Source organism: Muscardinus avellanarius (genome assembly GCF_963383645.1).
Source record: "Muscardinus avellanarius genome assembly, chromosome: 13".
In the NCBI taxonomy this organism is placed as follows: domain Eukaryota; kingdom Metazoa; phylum Chordata; class Mammalia; order Rodentia; family Gliridae; genus Muscardinus; species Muscardinus avellanarius.
Window position 1 is genome coordinate 56,487,387 of NC_137799.1, and position 19,207 is coordinate 56,506,593.

General features: G+C 31.7%; 1 protein-coding gene across 3 annotated transcripts in view; it reads right to left on the minus strand.

Moving 5' to 3' along the window:
* The window catches only part of CNTLN (centlein), a gene marked incomplete at both ends in the record, with an annotated part of 264,859 nt that overhangs the window by 23,369 nt on the left and 222,283 nt on the right, over nucleotides 1–19,207 (minus strand). For all 3 annotated transcript variants that reach the window (XM_080708552.1, XM_080708551.1, XM_080708550.1), the window contains 4 exons: nucleotides 9,359–9,544; nucleotides 9,976–10,113; nucleotides 11,373–11,499; nucleotides 13,701–13,798. In XM_080708552.1, the coding sequence (XP_080564678.1) occupies nucleotides 9,359–9,544; nucleotides 9,976–10,113; nucleotides 11,373–11,499; nucleotides 13,701–13,798 (549 nt within the window). The remainder of the gene's footprint in view (nucleotides 1–9,358; nucleotides 9,545–9,975; nucleotides 10,114–11,372; nucleotides 11,500–13,700; nucleotides 13,799–19,207) is intronic.

The following is a 19,207-nucleotide window of genomic DNA, read 5'->3' on the forward strand; positions in this document are numbered from 1 at the left end:
AAATAAATCTTTTATATTTTTGGTTAAATTTAAATTTTGGTTTCTTTCTCACTTTCTTCTTGGTTACCATTGTAAATTAAATTATTTTTCTTATTTCTTTTTCAGAGAGTTTGTTGTCTGTGTACAGAAACAACTGATTTTTTCAGGTTGATACTGTAACCTGCAACTTTACTAATTTAATTAATTCCAACAGTTTTTGGTGGCATCTTTAGGGTTTCTATATGTATAATAATATAATCTGTAAATAAACATTTTTACTTCTTCCTTCATGATTTGAATACCTTTTAAGTTTTTTTTCTTGACTAATTTCTCTGGTAAGAATTTCCAGTACTATGTTAAATAAAAGTGATGAGACGAGGCATCTTCATCTTGTTCCTAATCTTGAGAGAACCACTTTCATCTTTTCACTGTTTAGTGTGATGTTAATGGTCATGGATGGCTTTTATTGTGTTAAGATATATTTTTTCTACACCAATTTGTTGAGGATTTTTTTAATTATTAAAGGTTGTTGAATTTTCTCAAAATCTTTCTCTACATCTATTGAGTGATCATGATTTTTACCTTTCATTCACCTAATGTGGTATATCACATTTGTTAATTTGCATATGGTTGAACCATTTCTGCATCTTGGATACATCCCACTTGATTATTCTGTATTTTTGTTTTGTTTTGTTTTGTTTTTGTGGGTCTGGGGATGGAACCCAAGGGCATTTGACCTCCAAGCTACACCCTCTGCCCTATTCTTTTTATTATTTTGAAACAGGTTCTCACTAAGTTGCGGAGGGCCTCGCAAAGTAGTTGAGGCTGTCTGTGAACCATGATCCTCTGGTATCAGCCTCCCAAATGCTGGGATTACGAGCATGCACCACCATGCCCAACTTTGTGTATGGTATTTTTAAGGTGCTCTTGAATTAAGTTTGCTAGTATTTTTTAGAGTATTATTGCATCTGTGTTCATCAGTGAAATAGGTCCATAATTGTCTTTTCTTGTAGTGTCCTTATCTGACTTTACTATCAGTGTAATGTTGGCTGTGTGAATGAAGTTTAGAAATGTTCCACTTTCTTCAATATTTTGGAAGAGTGTGGAAAAGAGTGGCATTAATTTTCTTTAAACGTTTTTCAGAGTTCACTAGGAGGTTTTTGATTACTGATTCAATTGTTTTACTTACTATTGGTCTCTTCAGATTCTGTATTTCTTTGTGATTCAGTGTTGGCAGATGGTATGGCACTAGGAGTTTCCATTTTTTATATGTCATCTAATTTCTTGACATGTAATTGTCACAGTATTCTCTTATGATTCTTTGTATTTCTCTGGTATCAGTTGAAATCTCTCTTATTTCAACTGTAATTTTCAGTTCTCTTTTTCTTAGTCTAGCTAAAGGTGTCAGTTTTAGCTTTTTAAAAAATCAGCTTAGTTTCACTGACCTTTTGTATTATTTTTCTGTACTTAATCTGACCTATATCTTCTTTAGGCTTTATTATTTCCTTCTGCAAACTTTGGGCTTAGCTCTTCATTTTTTTTTAAAGGTATAAAGTTAGGTTGTTTATTTGAGTTTTTTTTTTCTTAATGTAGGTGTTTTATAGCTGATAGCTTATAACTCTTGTCTCTTGGAAATTTCTTTTGCTGCATCCCATACCGTTTTGACATGTTGTCTTTGCATTTTATTTACCCTCAAAATATATTTTCAATTTTCATTTTTATTCTTTTTTGACTTGTTATTCAGAACTGTGTTAATTTCCACGTATTTATAAATTTTCCAATTTTTCTCTAATTATTGATTTTTAGTATCATACTAAGTATCAAAAACACTTGATATGATTTCCGTCTTCTTGAATTTGTTAAATTTTTTTTGTGGCATATCCTATCTAACCTACCCTGGAGACTATTATATGCACTTAATGTATACCTGCTGCTAATGGATGGAATCTTCGGTGTCTGTCTGGTCTACAGTGTTGTTCAAATACATTCTTTCTTTATGAATTTTCTTCCAGAATGTTCTCCCTATTGTTTGAGAGTAAGGTACTAAAGTCCTTTACTAGTAATATATCGTGCTTTATTTCTTCTTTCAGTTGTGATTGTATTTGTTTTATCTATTTAGGTGTTCTAATGTTTGGTGCATAAATACTTGTAACTTCTATTTTCTTGATTAATTGACCAATTTATCCTTACATAATGACTTTCATTTACTTTTTTGACTGTTTATTATTTAGAGTCCATTTTCTCTAAATATAGCCATTATCATTTACGTGGACTAACTTTTCCTATCCCTTCACATTCAGTCAAAATGTATCTTTAAAGCTAAGATAAGTGTTTGGTAGGTAGCACATTGCTGAATTTTACTTTTTATTTATTCAGCTATTCTATTTTTTTTTTTCTGGTATTGAGTACTAAACCCAGGGGGATTAAACTGTGAGCTACACACCCAGTCCTGTATTCTTTTAATTTTGAAATCATCTCTTTAAGTTTCTGAGACTGGCCTTGAACCTCAGAGCCTCCTGTCTCAGCCTCCCAAGTATTGGGATTGCAGGTATGTGCCACTATGCCCACTTTAGTCTATTTACATTTAAAGTGATTACAACTAGGTAAAAACTACCATTTCTATTTTGTTATTTTTTAAACTGTTGTCCCTTTTTTTAAAATTATCTTTTGGCACCTTCCTTTGTGATTTGATGACTTCCTTTTTTGCATAATTTGATTCTTTTCTCTTATTAATTTATCTATTTCAGAGTTTTACTTTGTCAGCATTGTGAGGCTTATATAAAATATCTTATAATTAGTTATAATTTTCTATTTTAAGCTGTTAATATTAATCACATACAAAATCTCTAAGCTTTTCTCCTCACATTTTAGATTACTATTATAACTTATATACTTTATATTGTATGTTTAATATCAAATTATTGTTATTATAGTTTTAATACTTTAAATTTTTTCAGATTTGAAAGTTATTTTCAACAGCTTTATAATATTAGAAAATTCCTTGACTATATTTAGCTTTATCAAGTAGAGACCTTTCATTTCGTTTCAAAGAACTCTCCAGCTTTCCTTTTAAGGCATGTCTAGTGGCCATAAATTTCTTCTACCTCATTTGTTTGAGAAAGTCTTTGCTCCTGATTCTGAGGGACAATTTTTCTGGCTACAGAATTCTTGGCTGGAATCTTATTTCTTTCAACATATTGAATACATTATCCCATATTCTCCTGAACTGCAAGATTTCTATTGAGAAATTCCCTGGTAGTTTAATGGAAGTCTTTCCTTTGTTTTGTGGTACTGGAGATTAAATCCATGGGTATTCTACGACTGAGCTACACCCATTTTTATTTTTTTATTTTGAAAGAGTCTAAGTTACACTGGCCTTGAATCTGTGATCCTCCGGTCTCAGCTTCCCAAGTACTGGGATGACAAGAACGTGTGGTAGTACGTGCCTAGAGGTTTCCTTTCTTATGGTGGTTCCCCTGCATGTCACTTACTTCTTTTTTTAATTGGTACATTGTAATCACACATCATGATGAAGTTCAGGGAAATAGAGACATACAGACACACAGTACTTCTTTCAAAAGGAGCACTTCCAATTTTTTTTTATTTTGACTTTTTACAATTTAAGTATAAGTTTCCTGAGATAGATCTTTTTGTGTTCAATGTTTTGGGGCCCTCAGCATTAATATTTTTATTTTTTTTAAATTGCTAATTTTTCAAAAATTTGAAATTGTTATTTTGCAATTGCTATTTTGCAATTTTGAAATTGCTAAAATTTCAAAATTCACAAAGGGCTTTTCTAAACTGCTGAGGATTTCACTAAAATGCTGAGTCTTACCTGGATCTAATGATACTCCTATCTCAGCCTCCTAGGTACTGTGATTATAGGAATATGCCACTGCACATCATATGGCAAGAAATAGGGAGTACACAGGTATTATGTGTGTTTTAACAGATTTTTAGACATCTTTATCAAGATATAATTTACTTAAATTCACCCACTTAAGGTAATGTGTTTTCATTGAAAACTTCACCAAAAATGACTGTAATTTTCCTTATTTAGCATAATAATAAGATTCAAAAGAGTTAATTCAATTTGAATTATGTCATACAATTGTTTAAAAATCATAAGTAAGAGACTAGATGAGTGCCAAAGTTTTAACAATTATATATGTAAAAATAAGATTATAATGCTTCACAAATATTTATACTAACACAGAAATTCATATGCCCATAACATCATATAAAACTTACCAAAGCAAGTACATACTAATAATGAGACCACTTAAGCTTCTAGATAAATATTGTTTGTTGGCTGTATTTATTTCACAGCTAACAAAAAACAATTGAGAAGATAGAACTTGGCATATGACTCTCACACACAAGCACATTAACTAGCCTATATATCAGGGCTGAGTCAAACTGAGCAAATACTTATAGAAATTTCCCTTGTGTGTTTGATTCAGTTATTAGGAGAATTCAAAGCCTCAGCTCTGCCACATATATCCAGCCCAGATGCTCAAAACACTTGATTTCACCCCAGGGCAAAATTCCATATTCAAGACTAGATCTAGAACAGATGGCTACTCCACCTCTTCTATAATCTGGTTGTGCCCTATGAATAAATGAAAAGACTAAAGGGAACATAGATTCCACAACAGGGCCAGAACAAACATTAATACTATTAATACCACTAATAATATTTATTAGTACTTTGGTGTACATGGTACTCTAGTTAAGTTCTGTATAGAATGAGTCCTGATGATTATAATGCTCCATACAGAAACTATGCACTTTCCTTAATAAACATGGTTTGTTAAGCAATGAACTTAGTTTTTGTCTTCACAGAGCCTTCAATCTGAGAAGTGATTATTCACACTGTACTATTCTTTCATCCATTAGCATTCCTTTTTTTATTTTGAAATGGGGATTAAACCCAAAGGCATTCTAACTCTGAGCTATATTCCCAGCCCCTTTTTTTATTTTGAAACAGAGTCTTGCTATATTATCTAAGGTTGGCATTGAACTTGCGATTCTCCTGTCTCAGCTTCCCAAGTACTATGACTAATGCCACTGCATCTGGCTCAGTCCGATTCTTAAAGCAGATATAAAGTCAATTCCTCAAGAGTGTGAGGAACCTAATTATGTGCCAATACTTTGAGGAAAATAAACGACAATGTTACTGCCCTCAGGTTGGCTATAATCTAGTTAAAACAAAAAGGAAAATATAAACATTTATAATATGTGTTAATTTATGAGGTAGATAGATATTATAAGGAGACAAATAAGAACTATTCTACTACTACTATAATAATAGTTTCTATGTAGATATCACTTATGATATATTAGGCAATCTTCCAAACTTTAGATATAATAATGCAAGTCCTATCCCAAGAATGTCCCATTATTACAATCACTTATTAGAGGGGAAACTGGAGTACACAGTTGCTTGTCTGAGGTCATACAGCTAGTACGTATTAGAATTGAGCTCTATCCTCTTGACCACAGACTTAAAGGAAGGATTCAAGAGGAAGGCATGAAGCTAGCTCTGAAGAAGAAAGCAAGGAGAAGAGAAGAGGCACTTGGGGTGAGAAGTAAAACTTGAGCAAAGGCATACATGAACTCATCATGAATGGAAGTAGGAAAGATCAAATACCAGGCAGGACAGCATTCGTTTATGGAAGGTCTTAAATTTTTAAAAAGGTGGAAGCTCAGATCTAATGCACCCAGGGAAGTAGATCAAGAGGTTGTTTGTGGTATGCTGCCTCAGATGGTAGCTCCCAAGCAGGTCTGCCTAGTCCTAGTGTCATCGTATAAGAAAGAAAAAGTGTTGATCATCCTTTTCTTTAAGACTCAACCAACCAGCCTTTGCCAGTGTTTCTGAGTTTGGCATCAATTTGCTAGTGTCCCTTGACTTAAAAAAACTGATTAAATAGCAAAAGTAGTGCAAGTGCAACTATACAACTATACACTGGCCTAAAAATACAGACAAGAAAAACAAATGTCAAATTACCATTAGATGCTATGAGCTGTAAAGGGTGTTACTAAGTGCTAAGCTGATATATATTTAAATATATCAGCTCTATATATGCCCTCTAATATATCTATAGTTACATCTATAATATATATGGTTACATAGATCCAACTATTTAAAACAATTTAAGGCAATGCTTCCAAAATTATGTACATATAGTAATCATTCAGTTAATTTATAAAATGCAGATTATTGAGTACTACCCAACTGAGAGTCTGATTTGATAGATTTGGGGCCCAATATTATGCACTTTAATTTTATTTAAATATAAGATATTATGGTTTGGATTTAGACTGTTCTCCAGATCACATGCAGTAGGTACTGCAGGTTGCTGGGAGAGGCAGCTGGGGACATGGCCCAGGACAGTGCTTTCTGGGAAGGCTGATACAGTAGCTTCTGGTTCTTTTCTCTCTCCTGTCACCAATAAACTGGTAACAAGCTCTGTTTCTCTACTCTGCTCCTCACCATCATGCCCTGAGGATCAATAGCCCCTGTTTCTGTTTGGTGGCAGGCATAAAGTGACAACATATCTGGACTAAAGTCTTTAGAACCATAAGCAAACAAATCTTTCTTGTTCTAGGTTTTGTCAGGTGTTGGATCACAGCAGTGAGAATGCTCACTGAAACACAAGAGAACATGGTTCTGATGTAGGCAATCTAAACCCCAAGTTGAAACAAAGTGTACAAGTTCTGAAAGAGAAATAAATATGGTTTATTCATATATATGATTGTTCCCTAATATATAATCCTTAAAATGTTAATAAAAAAAGCCATGAAACCATACGGATTCTGAATTCATCTAGTAAGACAGCTACACTATCATGGTTGGTGGACAACATAAAAAACTAATATGTTACAACCTTGAATAACCACACTTTAGATTTTTCATCATTCAATACCATTCATATTATTGAACATAATTAAAAAGTTTGTTAACCCAATCTGTGTGGAAAAATACACTCATTATTTTATTGCAAAGGTAATAAAATCTTACCAAGTATATAATAATCAGATATCTAGTTATGAAATTCATTTTTCTGTCACAAAATCTTCTGGTTTTTACTTATCCTCTTTAAAATGTCATTTTCAAAAATTATTTCAGGAAATTAATTAGCATTTTGAGTAAATATTATAATTATATATTTTATATTATAAACTATAGCTAGAATGTAGCAAATAAAACTCTAAGCTGACTAGAAGACAGGAAAATAATGGTTTATTAAGGTAATAAGTCATAATAAAAGGTTTTACATATGAGTAAAACAGTTGTTATATTCAGTGAGAATGTTCATCATAAGTTAAATGGTGAGCTTATTCAACCAGCATTTGGAAGAAAATGACATTTTAAAACAGGAAAAGGTAAATTATTACTAAAATTAATGCTTTGTAATCATTAATGGTCCTCTGAGGCAAGCCTTATTGGTTTGATTTCACACCAACTGAAACCTTCATTTAAAAATATAAATGTTTTATTTCATTCATTTTTCAAGTATTAAAATGAGAAGACTCCCAAAGTATCTCTGATTTCCAAAGAAACAAAAGTAAGATATTTCCTTGTGGTACTATGAACAATGGCATACAATTTTGTAGGTTACTATTTTTAGGGTAATGAGAAGTGACATTATAGATAAAGCTCATTATTTGCCAATTTATAAACAAGCTACAATCCCAGGAATGTTATTACTTATAAATAAAATCAACATCTAAGGACATTTAAAGATATTCTACTATTCTGAGCAGAATATCTTTTCTAATGGCACCTTAAGAGATGTCTAACTAACCTTTTTTAAAAGAGGAACCATAAAAAGACTTGATTTAAGGACACTAACATATTAGTATTTTAAAAATAATATTTCTGAATGAGTGGTTCAAATGATGGTGGATCATAGAGAAAAAAAGACAGTAAGTTCTGAAGTTATTTTACTTTAAAAGAGGACATTTAAACTGGGCAAGGGGGTACGTGCCTGTAATCCCAGGACCTGGGAGACCAAAACAGAAGGATCCCAAACTTGAGGCCAGCCTGGGCAACTTAGCAAGTCTTTTTCAAAATAAAAAATAAAAAGGTCTGGGGCTGAATCTCAGTGGTAGTGTACTCCTAGATTCAATCTTCAGTACCATAAAAAGAAGACTTTTTAAAACGTCCATTTCATGAAGATTTTATAAATTGAGATATTTACATTTTAAATAAATATCTACTACTATGATATAACTGTTCTTAATAGTACATGCTATCTGAAGGGAAAAAGACTGAAGAGCTCAATCTCATCAAATATATAAAAAAAGAAAAGAGAATATTATGATTTTGAGAAAACCAGAAGAAATGAAGGAGTTACTTTCCTACTAAAAAACTTTCAGTTCTTGTTTTTAAAGGCCAAAAGGACAAGCATTAAAATTTCACATTCCTAATAAAAATTTAATCTGATTAGTTAGTGATCATTATTGTGTGCCTATTCTACCATAGTACCAAGGCACTATGATACACTCAATAGAGAGTAAAGATTAATAAAATATTGTTCCTACTGTTAAGGAACTTATCATGGTCTATCTAGTGCCAATATATTTGCTTATTAATTATAATACAAAGAAGAACAAATGGCACTAAACAAGGTTTGAACAATTCACCCTGGAGTTAAAAGGGGTAGAACAGCCACAGATTCCCAGCCCTTAGTGTCTGATACCTTTGAATCCAGAGCTTCTTCCTAGCTTCACCACAGGCTAAGGGAGAAATATTGCAAAATACAGAGCTCCTTCAAACCTGCTTTGGCCCCATATTTTCTTCTCCTCAAGCATTCCCATCTTTGGTGGTCCCTTGTACAGCCAATTTCTAAGCCTTTGGGGGAATCTGAAGCTTTTAGGGTAATTTACATCTATGCTTCACTTGCCTGCAGGAACTTAAGTTGTCTTCGCTCTAGTCTGCTAAGTCATTTACCATTCCTCTATCCATGCCATGTCTTAAAAGTTACAGATGGGAATACAGGTATCGCATAGCTTAACTGAATTTGGAGTAAGTTTCTAACTATTGTTCTTTCTGGGTGATTTTCAAAATGAAAGTAAAGTGGAAATGATTTAATTCTTTCATCTTAAACCTATTTTGAGTATGCTAATTTCATTATTAAATTGATTTTAATAAAGAAATATAAAAATACAGTGTAAAATTTTCAATTCAAACTATAAAAGTCTTTTACAGAGAAATAATAATAAGACACATGGGGTAAGACAAAATGCGTTGTGGGTTAGTAAAGCAAGAAAAAAAAAAATACCTATAGTATTCCCCAAACCAACTGAAGTAGACCACTGCCTCCAGAGTCTGAAGAAATGTACAAGTTAACAAACCACAAATAATTCAAACCTTCACAAATATGGTGAATTCTTCCACTCTCTCATTGGCTAACAGCAATTTCTTCTGTGCACCTTCTAGGACCTGCTCACTTTGCAGAGCTAATCCTTGAAGCTGTTTGGAGGCTGTTATTTCAATTTCTGCCATAGCAGATTCCGTCTCATTTATTTTTGATACTAGGAAAGTAAGCTTGAGATCCTGCAAAACATCAGTAATCATAAAATTAAAAATTAATAACTATATTTGGAAAAGTAGCTATATTTATTTTTATTTAGGTAAAATTAATTTTATTATAGAGGTACAATACTCTGTAGTTATTGGAGTTTTTTTGGTTTGTGGTGCTGGAAATTGAATCCAGGACCATTTTACCTCTCAGACACACCCCCAGCCTTTTTTTGTTACTTTTTATTTTAAAACTGGTCTTGTGAAGTTGCTGAGGCTAGTTTCAGACCCTTGATCCACCTGTTTCAGCCTCCCAAGTACTGGTATTGTAGGTGTGTGCCACCACACACAACTTCTGAAGATTTTAAGTAATCATGGTATTTGGGGGAGAAAATAGGTGATGATGTATAAAATGAAGAAGACATCATTATATTCCATATCTAGACTAAAACATCCTAAAAACTTACTTTTTTTTCTAAATCCTCTTTAGTTTTCTGATACATTTGTTCATACTGTGATTTCTCTTTCACAGCAACATTCAGTCTTTGCTTTAGTGAATCAATTGATACCTTCTTATTAGAACATTCTTCAGTTAATGTCTTTACCTATAGTAAATGGATAAAAGTACTTATTAGTAAAGGCATCCTAGTAGTAAACTGAATTTGTTTCATCAGAAACAAAATGGGGTGTATTCATTTCGAGTCACCCCTCCATGCCTCTCTGGCATGGGGCTGCATTTCTATTTTCTGTATTTCTATCTTTCTAATAAACTTAAAAAAAAAGAAACGAAATGAATGAGTAAATGAATGATCTAATTCTATTTATTATCTCAAAATGGTATCACATTCAAGTACTATGCTTGTAAAACTCATGAGTAAAACTGACAATGCTTAAGTCAAAAACAAAAATTGAAAAAAATGTATGAATATATGTAATAGAGTAATAAATAATACCACATCTATTATATTTCAAAGAATATCACAAGAAATTTTTTTCAGTTTAATACCACTAATGATAAATGACTACTTATCCAAAGATTCTAAAGTTATCTCTCAAATGATTACTGAAGGTAAAAAGTTAAATGCAAAAGTTAAAAGATTAAATGCAAAATATAAATGCAAACACTGAAAAACTTATAGGAATTAATTATAATTCATGTGGATAAATGAAAGAAAAAGAAAAAAATCCATATTCACTTGACGCATTCATGTAAAATTTTCTCTCTTAAATCTATGTGTGTGAAAAGATACTTAGATTTCCAACTTTAACAAGGAGAGTAAGGGAGATGCTCTCTCAGGAGTGGGTAACATTTAGTGAATGCCAAATCACAAGCTGCTTTATAAGTAGTGCAAATAGCACCATTTTAGTTTTTAAACAAAAAATTTCTAGTTTGGGGTCATATATTATATAATGATTTAGATAAAACTCTCTTCCCATATATACTGAATTAAGTTTATAGAAAAAAAGTACACTTTTAAAGAATTCTTATAGTTAGTGGGCTATCATTTTTATTAAAAATGCAAGCTTGATTTATCCTTATAAAATATGTTTTAAATAAAACAAAATACTGAATGAAATATAATTATGCATTTGGAAATATTAAAGAGTTTTTAAAATTAAGCTTGTTTTCTCATGGATAGTTACAAATAGAAACCTAACTTTATATTCTGTGTAAAATTTTTAGAATCCTGAAACAAATAATAATGTACTTTCAGAGCAAGTAACAATTTTGTATCTATAAGTGTATACTGTAAGAGCACAGTCTAAGCATTTATTAGTATTGTGTATTTGAGTTAAAAAGTAAAAACAATAAAATACAATGGGAAAAGATACTTTTAGTGTCAGTGAAAATAAAAATTCATACCTTCTTTTCAAGATTTTCTAACATTTCACTAAAACTCTCATTACTTTCTGAGTTCACTTTTTGTCGAAATTTCAAGTCCTCTATCAAATGTCTTTTCATAGTTATATCTCTTTCCATTCGAGACATCCTGGAAAGAAGAAACCAGATAATAGAAGAAACCAGAAAATAGGAAATACTTTTAACAGTGGTTATATATAATATCCAGTGTTATATCTACTGTTAGTTTTAAATACTATCTGATGCTAATGAAACTATAAGTAAAATAAATTGCTCTGAATAAAATATTGCTGTTTTATATATACATATAAATACCTTAAAATAATCCTCAGCTAACCCTTTTCTGGTTTAATGTATATATGCAATACTATAATAACCACATCACATTCTATTTATATATTATATATATTATATATATATTACTCAAAATATAATGGCACATTAGAGGCACATGCCTCTAATACCAGCATGTATATTTGCAGTACTGGGGATTGAATCCAGGGGTGTTCTACCACTAAGTTACACCACTGCCTTTTTATTTGGACACTGGATCTAACAAAGTTAATGCATCCTCCATCAAATTTTAAGTAAAATCTAAAATCTGGATGTGACTTGGTTGTTAATTACATATATACATTAAAACAAAATAAATACTAGGAATAATTATTAAAATTTATGAAAACCTACAATCATATTTAAATCATCAAATTTAATAGTATTAAGACATAATAATTGTGCATTGCACAGAGAAACTCAAGTGATATATAGAGATAACCAAAAGCCAAATAATGTTAAGAAATTATCCTATACTTTAATAAACATGTAAAATCATAATATGCAAAGAAGATAAAATTGAACATGATAATTTTTTTTGGTACTTTACCTCTGAGCTATACCCCCTGGTACTTTCTACTTTTTAGTTTGAAGTAGGGTCTCATTGAGTTGTTGAGGATCTTGCTAAGTTGAAGCTCGCCCTGAATCAGCAATCTTATTGTTCAGCCTCCCAAGTACTGTGATTACAGGCATGTGCCACCAAGCCCGGTTTATATCTTCCAATTTAATACCATTCGAAATTGAATTCACATATCAGTTTATTTTATGATGATAAAATATTAAGTATAATATTGTAGGTGCAGTGACAACCACTGTTACTACAAGTATTACTATTATAATAAAAGTGACAATAAATACCATTTACTGAATGCTTATTATGTTCCAGTCACTGGTAAAAGTGTTTCACATGCATTAACTTATTTATTCCTAAGAACCTTATGAATGAATGCTGTTAAAATGAAGCACAGAGCTAGTAGGTATAGGAGCCAAGTTTCAAAGACTGTTCTTCTAAAGTCCTTACTGTTAAACAATAAGAAAGACCACCTATTAATCTATCAGTGAATCTCAAGCTATTTTCAGTTAAAAATAATCTGTTGTCCTGTTGTCAAATAGTTTTAACAGCTAATATCAATTTCAAGTGATTTTTACTTGTGTGATACACAGGTGTATATGAGATAAATATTATTTTTAATTTATCTGTTATGACTAGAGTTCTTTCTAAATATGCTATTACCTATAAGCTTCATTATATATATATATATATATACTAAATAAAATAAACTTTTTCTATAAAAAGGTAAAGAAAATCATTTAAGTTCAGTAGAACATTTAAAGTTCTTTTGTGTGTGTGTGGGTCTGGGGATGGAACCCAGGGGCATTTGACCTCCGAGCTATACCCCCTGCCCTATTTTTTATTTATTTTGAAATGGGGTCTCACTAAGTTGTGGAGAGCCTCACTAAGTAGCTGAGGCTGTCCACGAACCATGATCCTTCGGTCTCAGCCTCCTGAATGCTGGTGCTCCTGAATAAGTGTGTGCCACCACACCCGGCTTTAAAGTTCTTTTTAAAAAATAAACACACAAGTAACTTCAGTTATTTTAAACACAAGCAAATCATTTCTTTTTCTACCTTGGCTTTATTAAGCTTAGATATTAAACTCAATTTAAATATCAATCTATATATTTTGGTCAAATTTCATATTTTCTGTCCATAGATATGAAGCCATTAATTTACTTTTGTTCAAATTTTTTAAAAGTTTAATAATGAAAATCTAACATGAAATATTCTAACTTTAGTTAAGAAATAGTAACCAGATTGCCAGTACTCATGCTATATGTTGTATTCATTAACATCTTATCTAGGCTTACACATGAACTAAGAAAGTAAAATTTCATTGTTAAACGGTGTTGGTATTGTTTTGGGGGGGTGCAAAGTTTAAGATATTTTATAACCACTAGGTGGCACCAAACACAATGGATAGAAATATGAAAAACATACTTTTCATGCATTTCCTTTATGTGTTCTTCTTTTGCTAGGAGTTCAAATTTCAGAGACTTCACATTTGATGACTGTTTAGTGAGTTCATTAGTTGCATTCTAGATTAAAAAATAAACATAAATTTCAATATGCCTTTCAATCTTAATCTAAAGCAAAATAAATACAATTTTTGAGAAGGGTAATAAATTGATAATAATTATGGTTTATGAATTAAAATAAAATTTTTATATTTTTACAAATTTTATTTTATATTTTCTAATAGAAAAAACATAGTAATACTAAATTTTTATATAGTCATGGGAGACTATAGAGGAACACAATTAGGTAACAATCACAAAGAGTACATTACTCCAATTACATTTATCGGAAATATGAATGTAAAATATAAATGTGTAAAATATAAATGTGTAAGTAATTACAAATTTTAATGGCTTAAGTAAGAACAATTAAAATGAAAGCTGGATTTACTAACAACCTGTAATATACTGAATATGGTCACAAATAATTTGCTGCTCTTCCCATCAGGTGGTGAAATTCATTTCTCAACTCTTTGAATCTAGTCTAGCTTGTAATTTGCTTTGATCAAAAGAATGTGGCAGAAATGACACTACAAATTTCAAATCCTAGGTCTTAAAGCCTTGTGGCTTTGGCCTCTGCCCTCCTGGAATGCTGTCGTGAGGTCACCTTGCAAGGAAGAGAGTTGGAAGGCCTCGTGGAGGAGTACCCAGGTACCCCAGCTGTCAACCAGCAGACCAATTACCTGGCCTGAGTGGGGCTACCTTGCACCTTCCAGATACATAAATACATCTTTGATTTAGAAGAATTCAGACATAAGAGAGAACCCAGAATAGACAAGAAAATAATTGCTCAGTCAACTCACTGAATCATAGGATGCAATCATAAGATTTTTGTTTTAAAGCACATGTTTTAGGATAGTTTGTTAGAAAATAATGCATAACTGGTAGAGAAACTTATGAATACTGAACGCTTTGTAGTATTTATTGTGTACTCCTCTTAGGAGACAGAAGTAACTAGCATGTGAAGATACTTAACTTTCAGTTTTGACTCAAGTTCCAGTTAAACACGTAATCTGAGATATCATGTAGTCTTTTTGGTATTTTAGTTTTCCCATTTATAATATACTTTGACATACTAAAATTAATGTATTTGTTAAGTATAAAAAGTATTAAACTGATATAAATAAAATAAAATAGTTTAAAGATACATACAATAGCTATTTTATCAGTCTTTCTAAATCATACTTAATTGTTTCTATTGGAACTATTCCTAGTCTGGATGTTTGATTCATGCTAAATTTTTTTTAATTTGAATGAATAAAATCATTAATTATACAAGGTAAATATGACCTAAATTCATCAGATCAACTTTAAGTATCTCATTGATATAGAATATCTAAATTTAAAATTTGAAATAACTTTTACATGAAATGTAATATTAGTTTTTATTTAAAACAAGGAATTAATTTTTCTTAAAACCTAGAGTTACCTCAACATGGTTACTATTTTGACTATATATGTAATGTAACCTAAATTTTCACTATACTTTGCATATTTACAATGATATATAATGCCTTATTTCTACAACTGCCAGAATAAGATGCTCCACACTGGTGAATTTACCAAATAATTGAAGCTTTTCGTTAGAATTTAGTCGCAAACTCTTTCTGGAATGGTGTTCATTCAGTCAGAAACATGAGCATCCATGATGCTAAGCTAATTGTGATACATTAATACAGTGATATGACATTATAACTATCATCACTATATTAATTATACACATAATATATAATGTAGTGATGTTTTAGGGATTATTGTGATAAAAATAGCTACTTATTCTGAGTGGTGCCAGACTCCTGTATTTTTAAATTTTGTATTTATATTAACATTTCACATTTCTTTTCCTCTTTGTCAGTCTGCTGGTTCTAATTTTTCTGCTTCTGTCAAAATTCTGCTCCTTAATCTGCATATTTCTAATTTGATGATTTTAAAGTGTTTTCTGTTACAAAGGGAAACAAAATTAGACATTTATCTAAAATAAAAGATAATAGGCAGTAATTAAAGTCTGATAATATATTCAATGAAATAAATTAAGTGGATTTAACATAGCTGTTTTTGATTCTTTTTTTTAGGCTTAAGGCTATTTTATGTGACAATTCTATACCTCTGACTTCTGAGTAATTGAGAGATTATTGAATTATAGTGAATAACACAATGCTAGCTTGATACTTTTGCCCAACTCTTTAAGTTTGGTGGCCATTTCATTTGAGCCTCAAAAACCTTTCTAAAAGAAATAGAAAGGTTAAATCATGTTCTTGATCAGGACCCACAAAAAGTTAGTGGCTAAGACGTGATTAAATCTCAGGTGTTTTGTCTCAACAGGCATAAAAACATCATAAAATAAGAAAATTAGTTACTTCTTAGATAATCAATGTATTAATGGTTTTATATCTATCATGAACTAAACTGTATACCCCTAAACTTCATTGGCTAACGTCCTCACCTAAGCCCACATACCTTGCACATGACTGTATTTGGAGACATGGATGTTACATAGATAATTAAAATAAAGTGAGGTTTTAGGGTGGTCCCTTAAACAAAAAGTTAGGTCATTGAGATGCACAAAGATCAAATGAAGACAAAGGGAGAAGACAGCTCTCTACACATCAAGAGGACTCAGGAAACAACACAATGACAAAAAACAAAACAAAACAAAACCTCTGAAACTTTTTTTTTTTTTTTTTTTTCCAGTACTGGGGATGGAACCGAGGGACATTCTTCCTCCGAGCTGCTACAACCTCAGTTCTATTTTTTTATTCTTAATTTTGAAACAGGGTCTCACTGAGTTGCAAAGGACCTCACTAAATAGTAGCTGAGGCTGTCCTTGAACTGCGATCCTCCTGTTTCAGCCTCTGAATGCTGGATTACAAGCATGGGCCACCACTCCTGGTTTACCTCTGAAACTCTAATGTCGGATTTCTAGCTCCAGAAATGTGAGAAAATAAATGTTTGTTTTCAAGCCACCTAAGTCATGGTATTTTCTTATGGCGGCACTAGCAAACTCATACAATATTGAAAAAGATATTTTTATTCTAGAGAATATTATGTATTTAAATTTCTTCTAAGAAAATTTATATACTGAAACAGGAAACAATGATAGGTGTGGTGGTACACACCTATAATCTCTGTACTTGGGAGGCTGTGACAGAAGGATCATGGGTTCCAAGGCAGCTTCAGCCACTTAGTAAGACTCAGATTCAAAATAAAAATAAAATGCTAAGTGAGATTAGTCAGTCACAAAAAATAAGAAATCAGATGCTTTCCCTAATATGTGAGAGTTAGGGAGAAATGGGTCATAGGAGGAACTCTTGAAAGAGGAAATCCTATAGAGGAGCAAATAAGACAACCTAAAGGAGGAGAAAGGAGGGGGGAAGAGGAAAATCTCTAAAAAACATAAAAACATAATGTACTTAAACATATCGAAGTCAATCACTAAGCCAAATAAGGGAGGAAGGGACGGGGAGGGAGAGAAACAAGATTTTCCATCCAACAGACAACTAAGACTAGTTATCTGTGGAGATTCATTATTTATGTTAGTCTATTACCTATCTCTAAATTATATTGTATGCTTTTATTGTTGTTAATTTTTAGGATTTCTAGTTGGAATATTAATATACCTTCAGATATAGCACTTGGAAATATTTTATCCCATTCTATCAGTAACTTTTAACTCTGTTTACATTGTCTTTGGATATACAATAATTTTTTTATTTTTTAGGGAGTTTGTTTACCCTTTTGTTGCCTGTGCCATTGAAATCATATCCAAGAAATCACTGCCAATTTCAATGTTGTGAGGTTTTATGACCCAGATTTTCTTCTAAAAGTTTATAGTCTTAAGATTTATATTTAGGTCTTATATCTATTTTGAGTTAATATTTGTATATGGGATTAGGTAAGGGTCCAATTTTATTCTTTTTCATGTAATTATTATTTTTCAACAATATTTAATTAAAAGATTATTATTTCCTCCACCAAATGTACGTGGAAACCTTGTCAAAAATAACTTGACAATATATGGAAGAATTTAGCTCTAGGCTTTTATTTAACTCCAATGGTTTGTATATCTGCCTTTAGAACAGTACTACACTGTTTCAATTATTGTAGTTTTATATGTTTTGAAATCAGAAAATATACATCTTCTAGCTTTGTTCTTTTTCGAGATCGTTTTGGGTATCTAGAGTCCATATTCCATATTAGGATAGATTTTTTCTGAAAAATAAATATATAAATATATGATAGTTTCGCCTAAAAAAAAAGAAAAATATATTCTCTGGTAAGAAAGAAAGCAAAAAGAAATATTGAAATGTTATCTTTAGGTTATCAAAAGCTTGGTATCAGACAAATGAAACTGTTATGTGAGATTATCATTTTTAATTTTGGATAAATTGCTATAATACTAGATGTCAACCACTAAGCCAAGCATGGGAAGGAGAGATGGGGAGGGAATGGAGTGGGGATCGGGTAGGGGCTAACTGGGCGATGTGTGCACGTATGTCTACAAAAGTTTTTTTGTATCCCACTATGATCTATGAATACAGTGCACCAATAAAAAAATTAAAAATAAATAAAAATAAAAAAATAAAAATAAATAAAATAAGCCGGGTGTGGTGGCGCACACTGCGCTTGGGAGGCTGAGAGAGGAGGATCGCGCAGGTTCGAAGCCAGCCTTAGCTAGTTAGTGAGGCTCTAAGCAACTTAGTGAGACCCTGTTTCCAAATAAAATATAAAATGGGTCTGGGCGTATAGTCCGGAGGTAGAAAGCCTCTGGGTTCCACCCCCAGTACAACCAAAAAATAAATAAATAAATAAAATTAAAAAATAAAATAAAAAGGGCTAGGATGTATCTCACTGGTAGAGCACACCTAGGTTTAATCCCCACTAACATAATACAAATAAGCATTTATCCTTTTTGTCTCTACACAGCCTGGTCAGTGTTTAGGGACTTCAGATTAGATATAGACAAACTAAACTGCTTTAGAAATTCTCATGTCTCACTTTTCCATGCTCCAAACTAAGAGGGATTTTTCTATAAGTAAAAAAACTTACAGCCAGGTGTGGTGGTACACACTTGTAATCCCAGCATTCTGGAAGTTGAGACTGGAGGATCTCAGTTTGCAGAGAGCCTCAGCTACTTAGTAAGGCCCATCACAATTCAGTGAGACCCTGTTTCAAAAATAAAAAGACAGGCCGGATATAAATATAAAATAGGTCTGGGAGTGTAGCCTGGAGGTAGAAGGGTTTCCAGGAACCCCAGAACCGCCAAAAATAAATAAATAAGTAAAAAATAAATAAATAAAAAGACTAAAAATAGGGCTGGGGTGCAGCTCAGAGGTACAAGGTCCCTGAGTTCCATCCTCAGTACTGCAAAACAAACATACAAACAAACTATATAGAAAAATAATGAAAATAACTCACATTCACATAGATTTG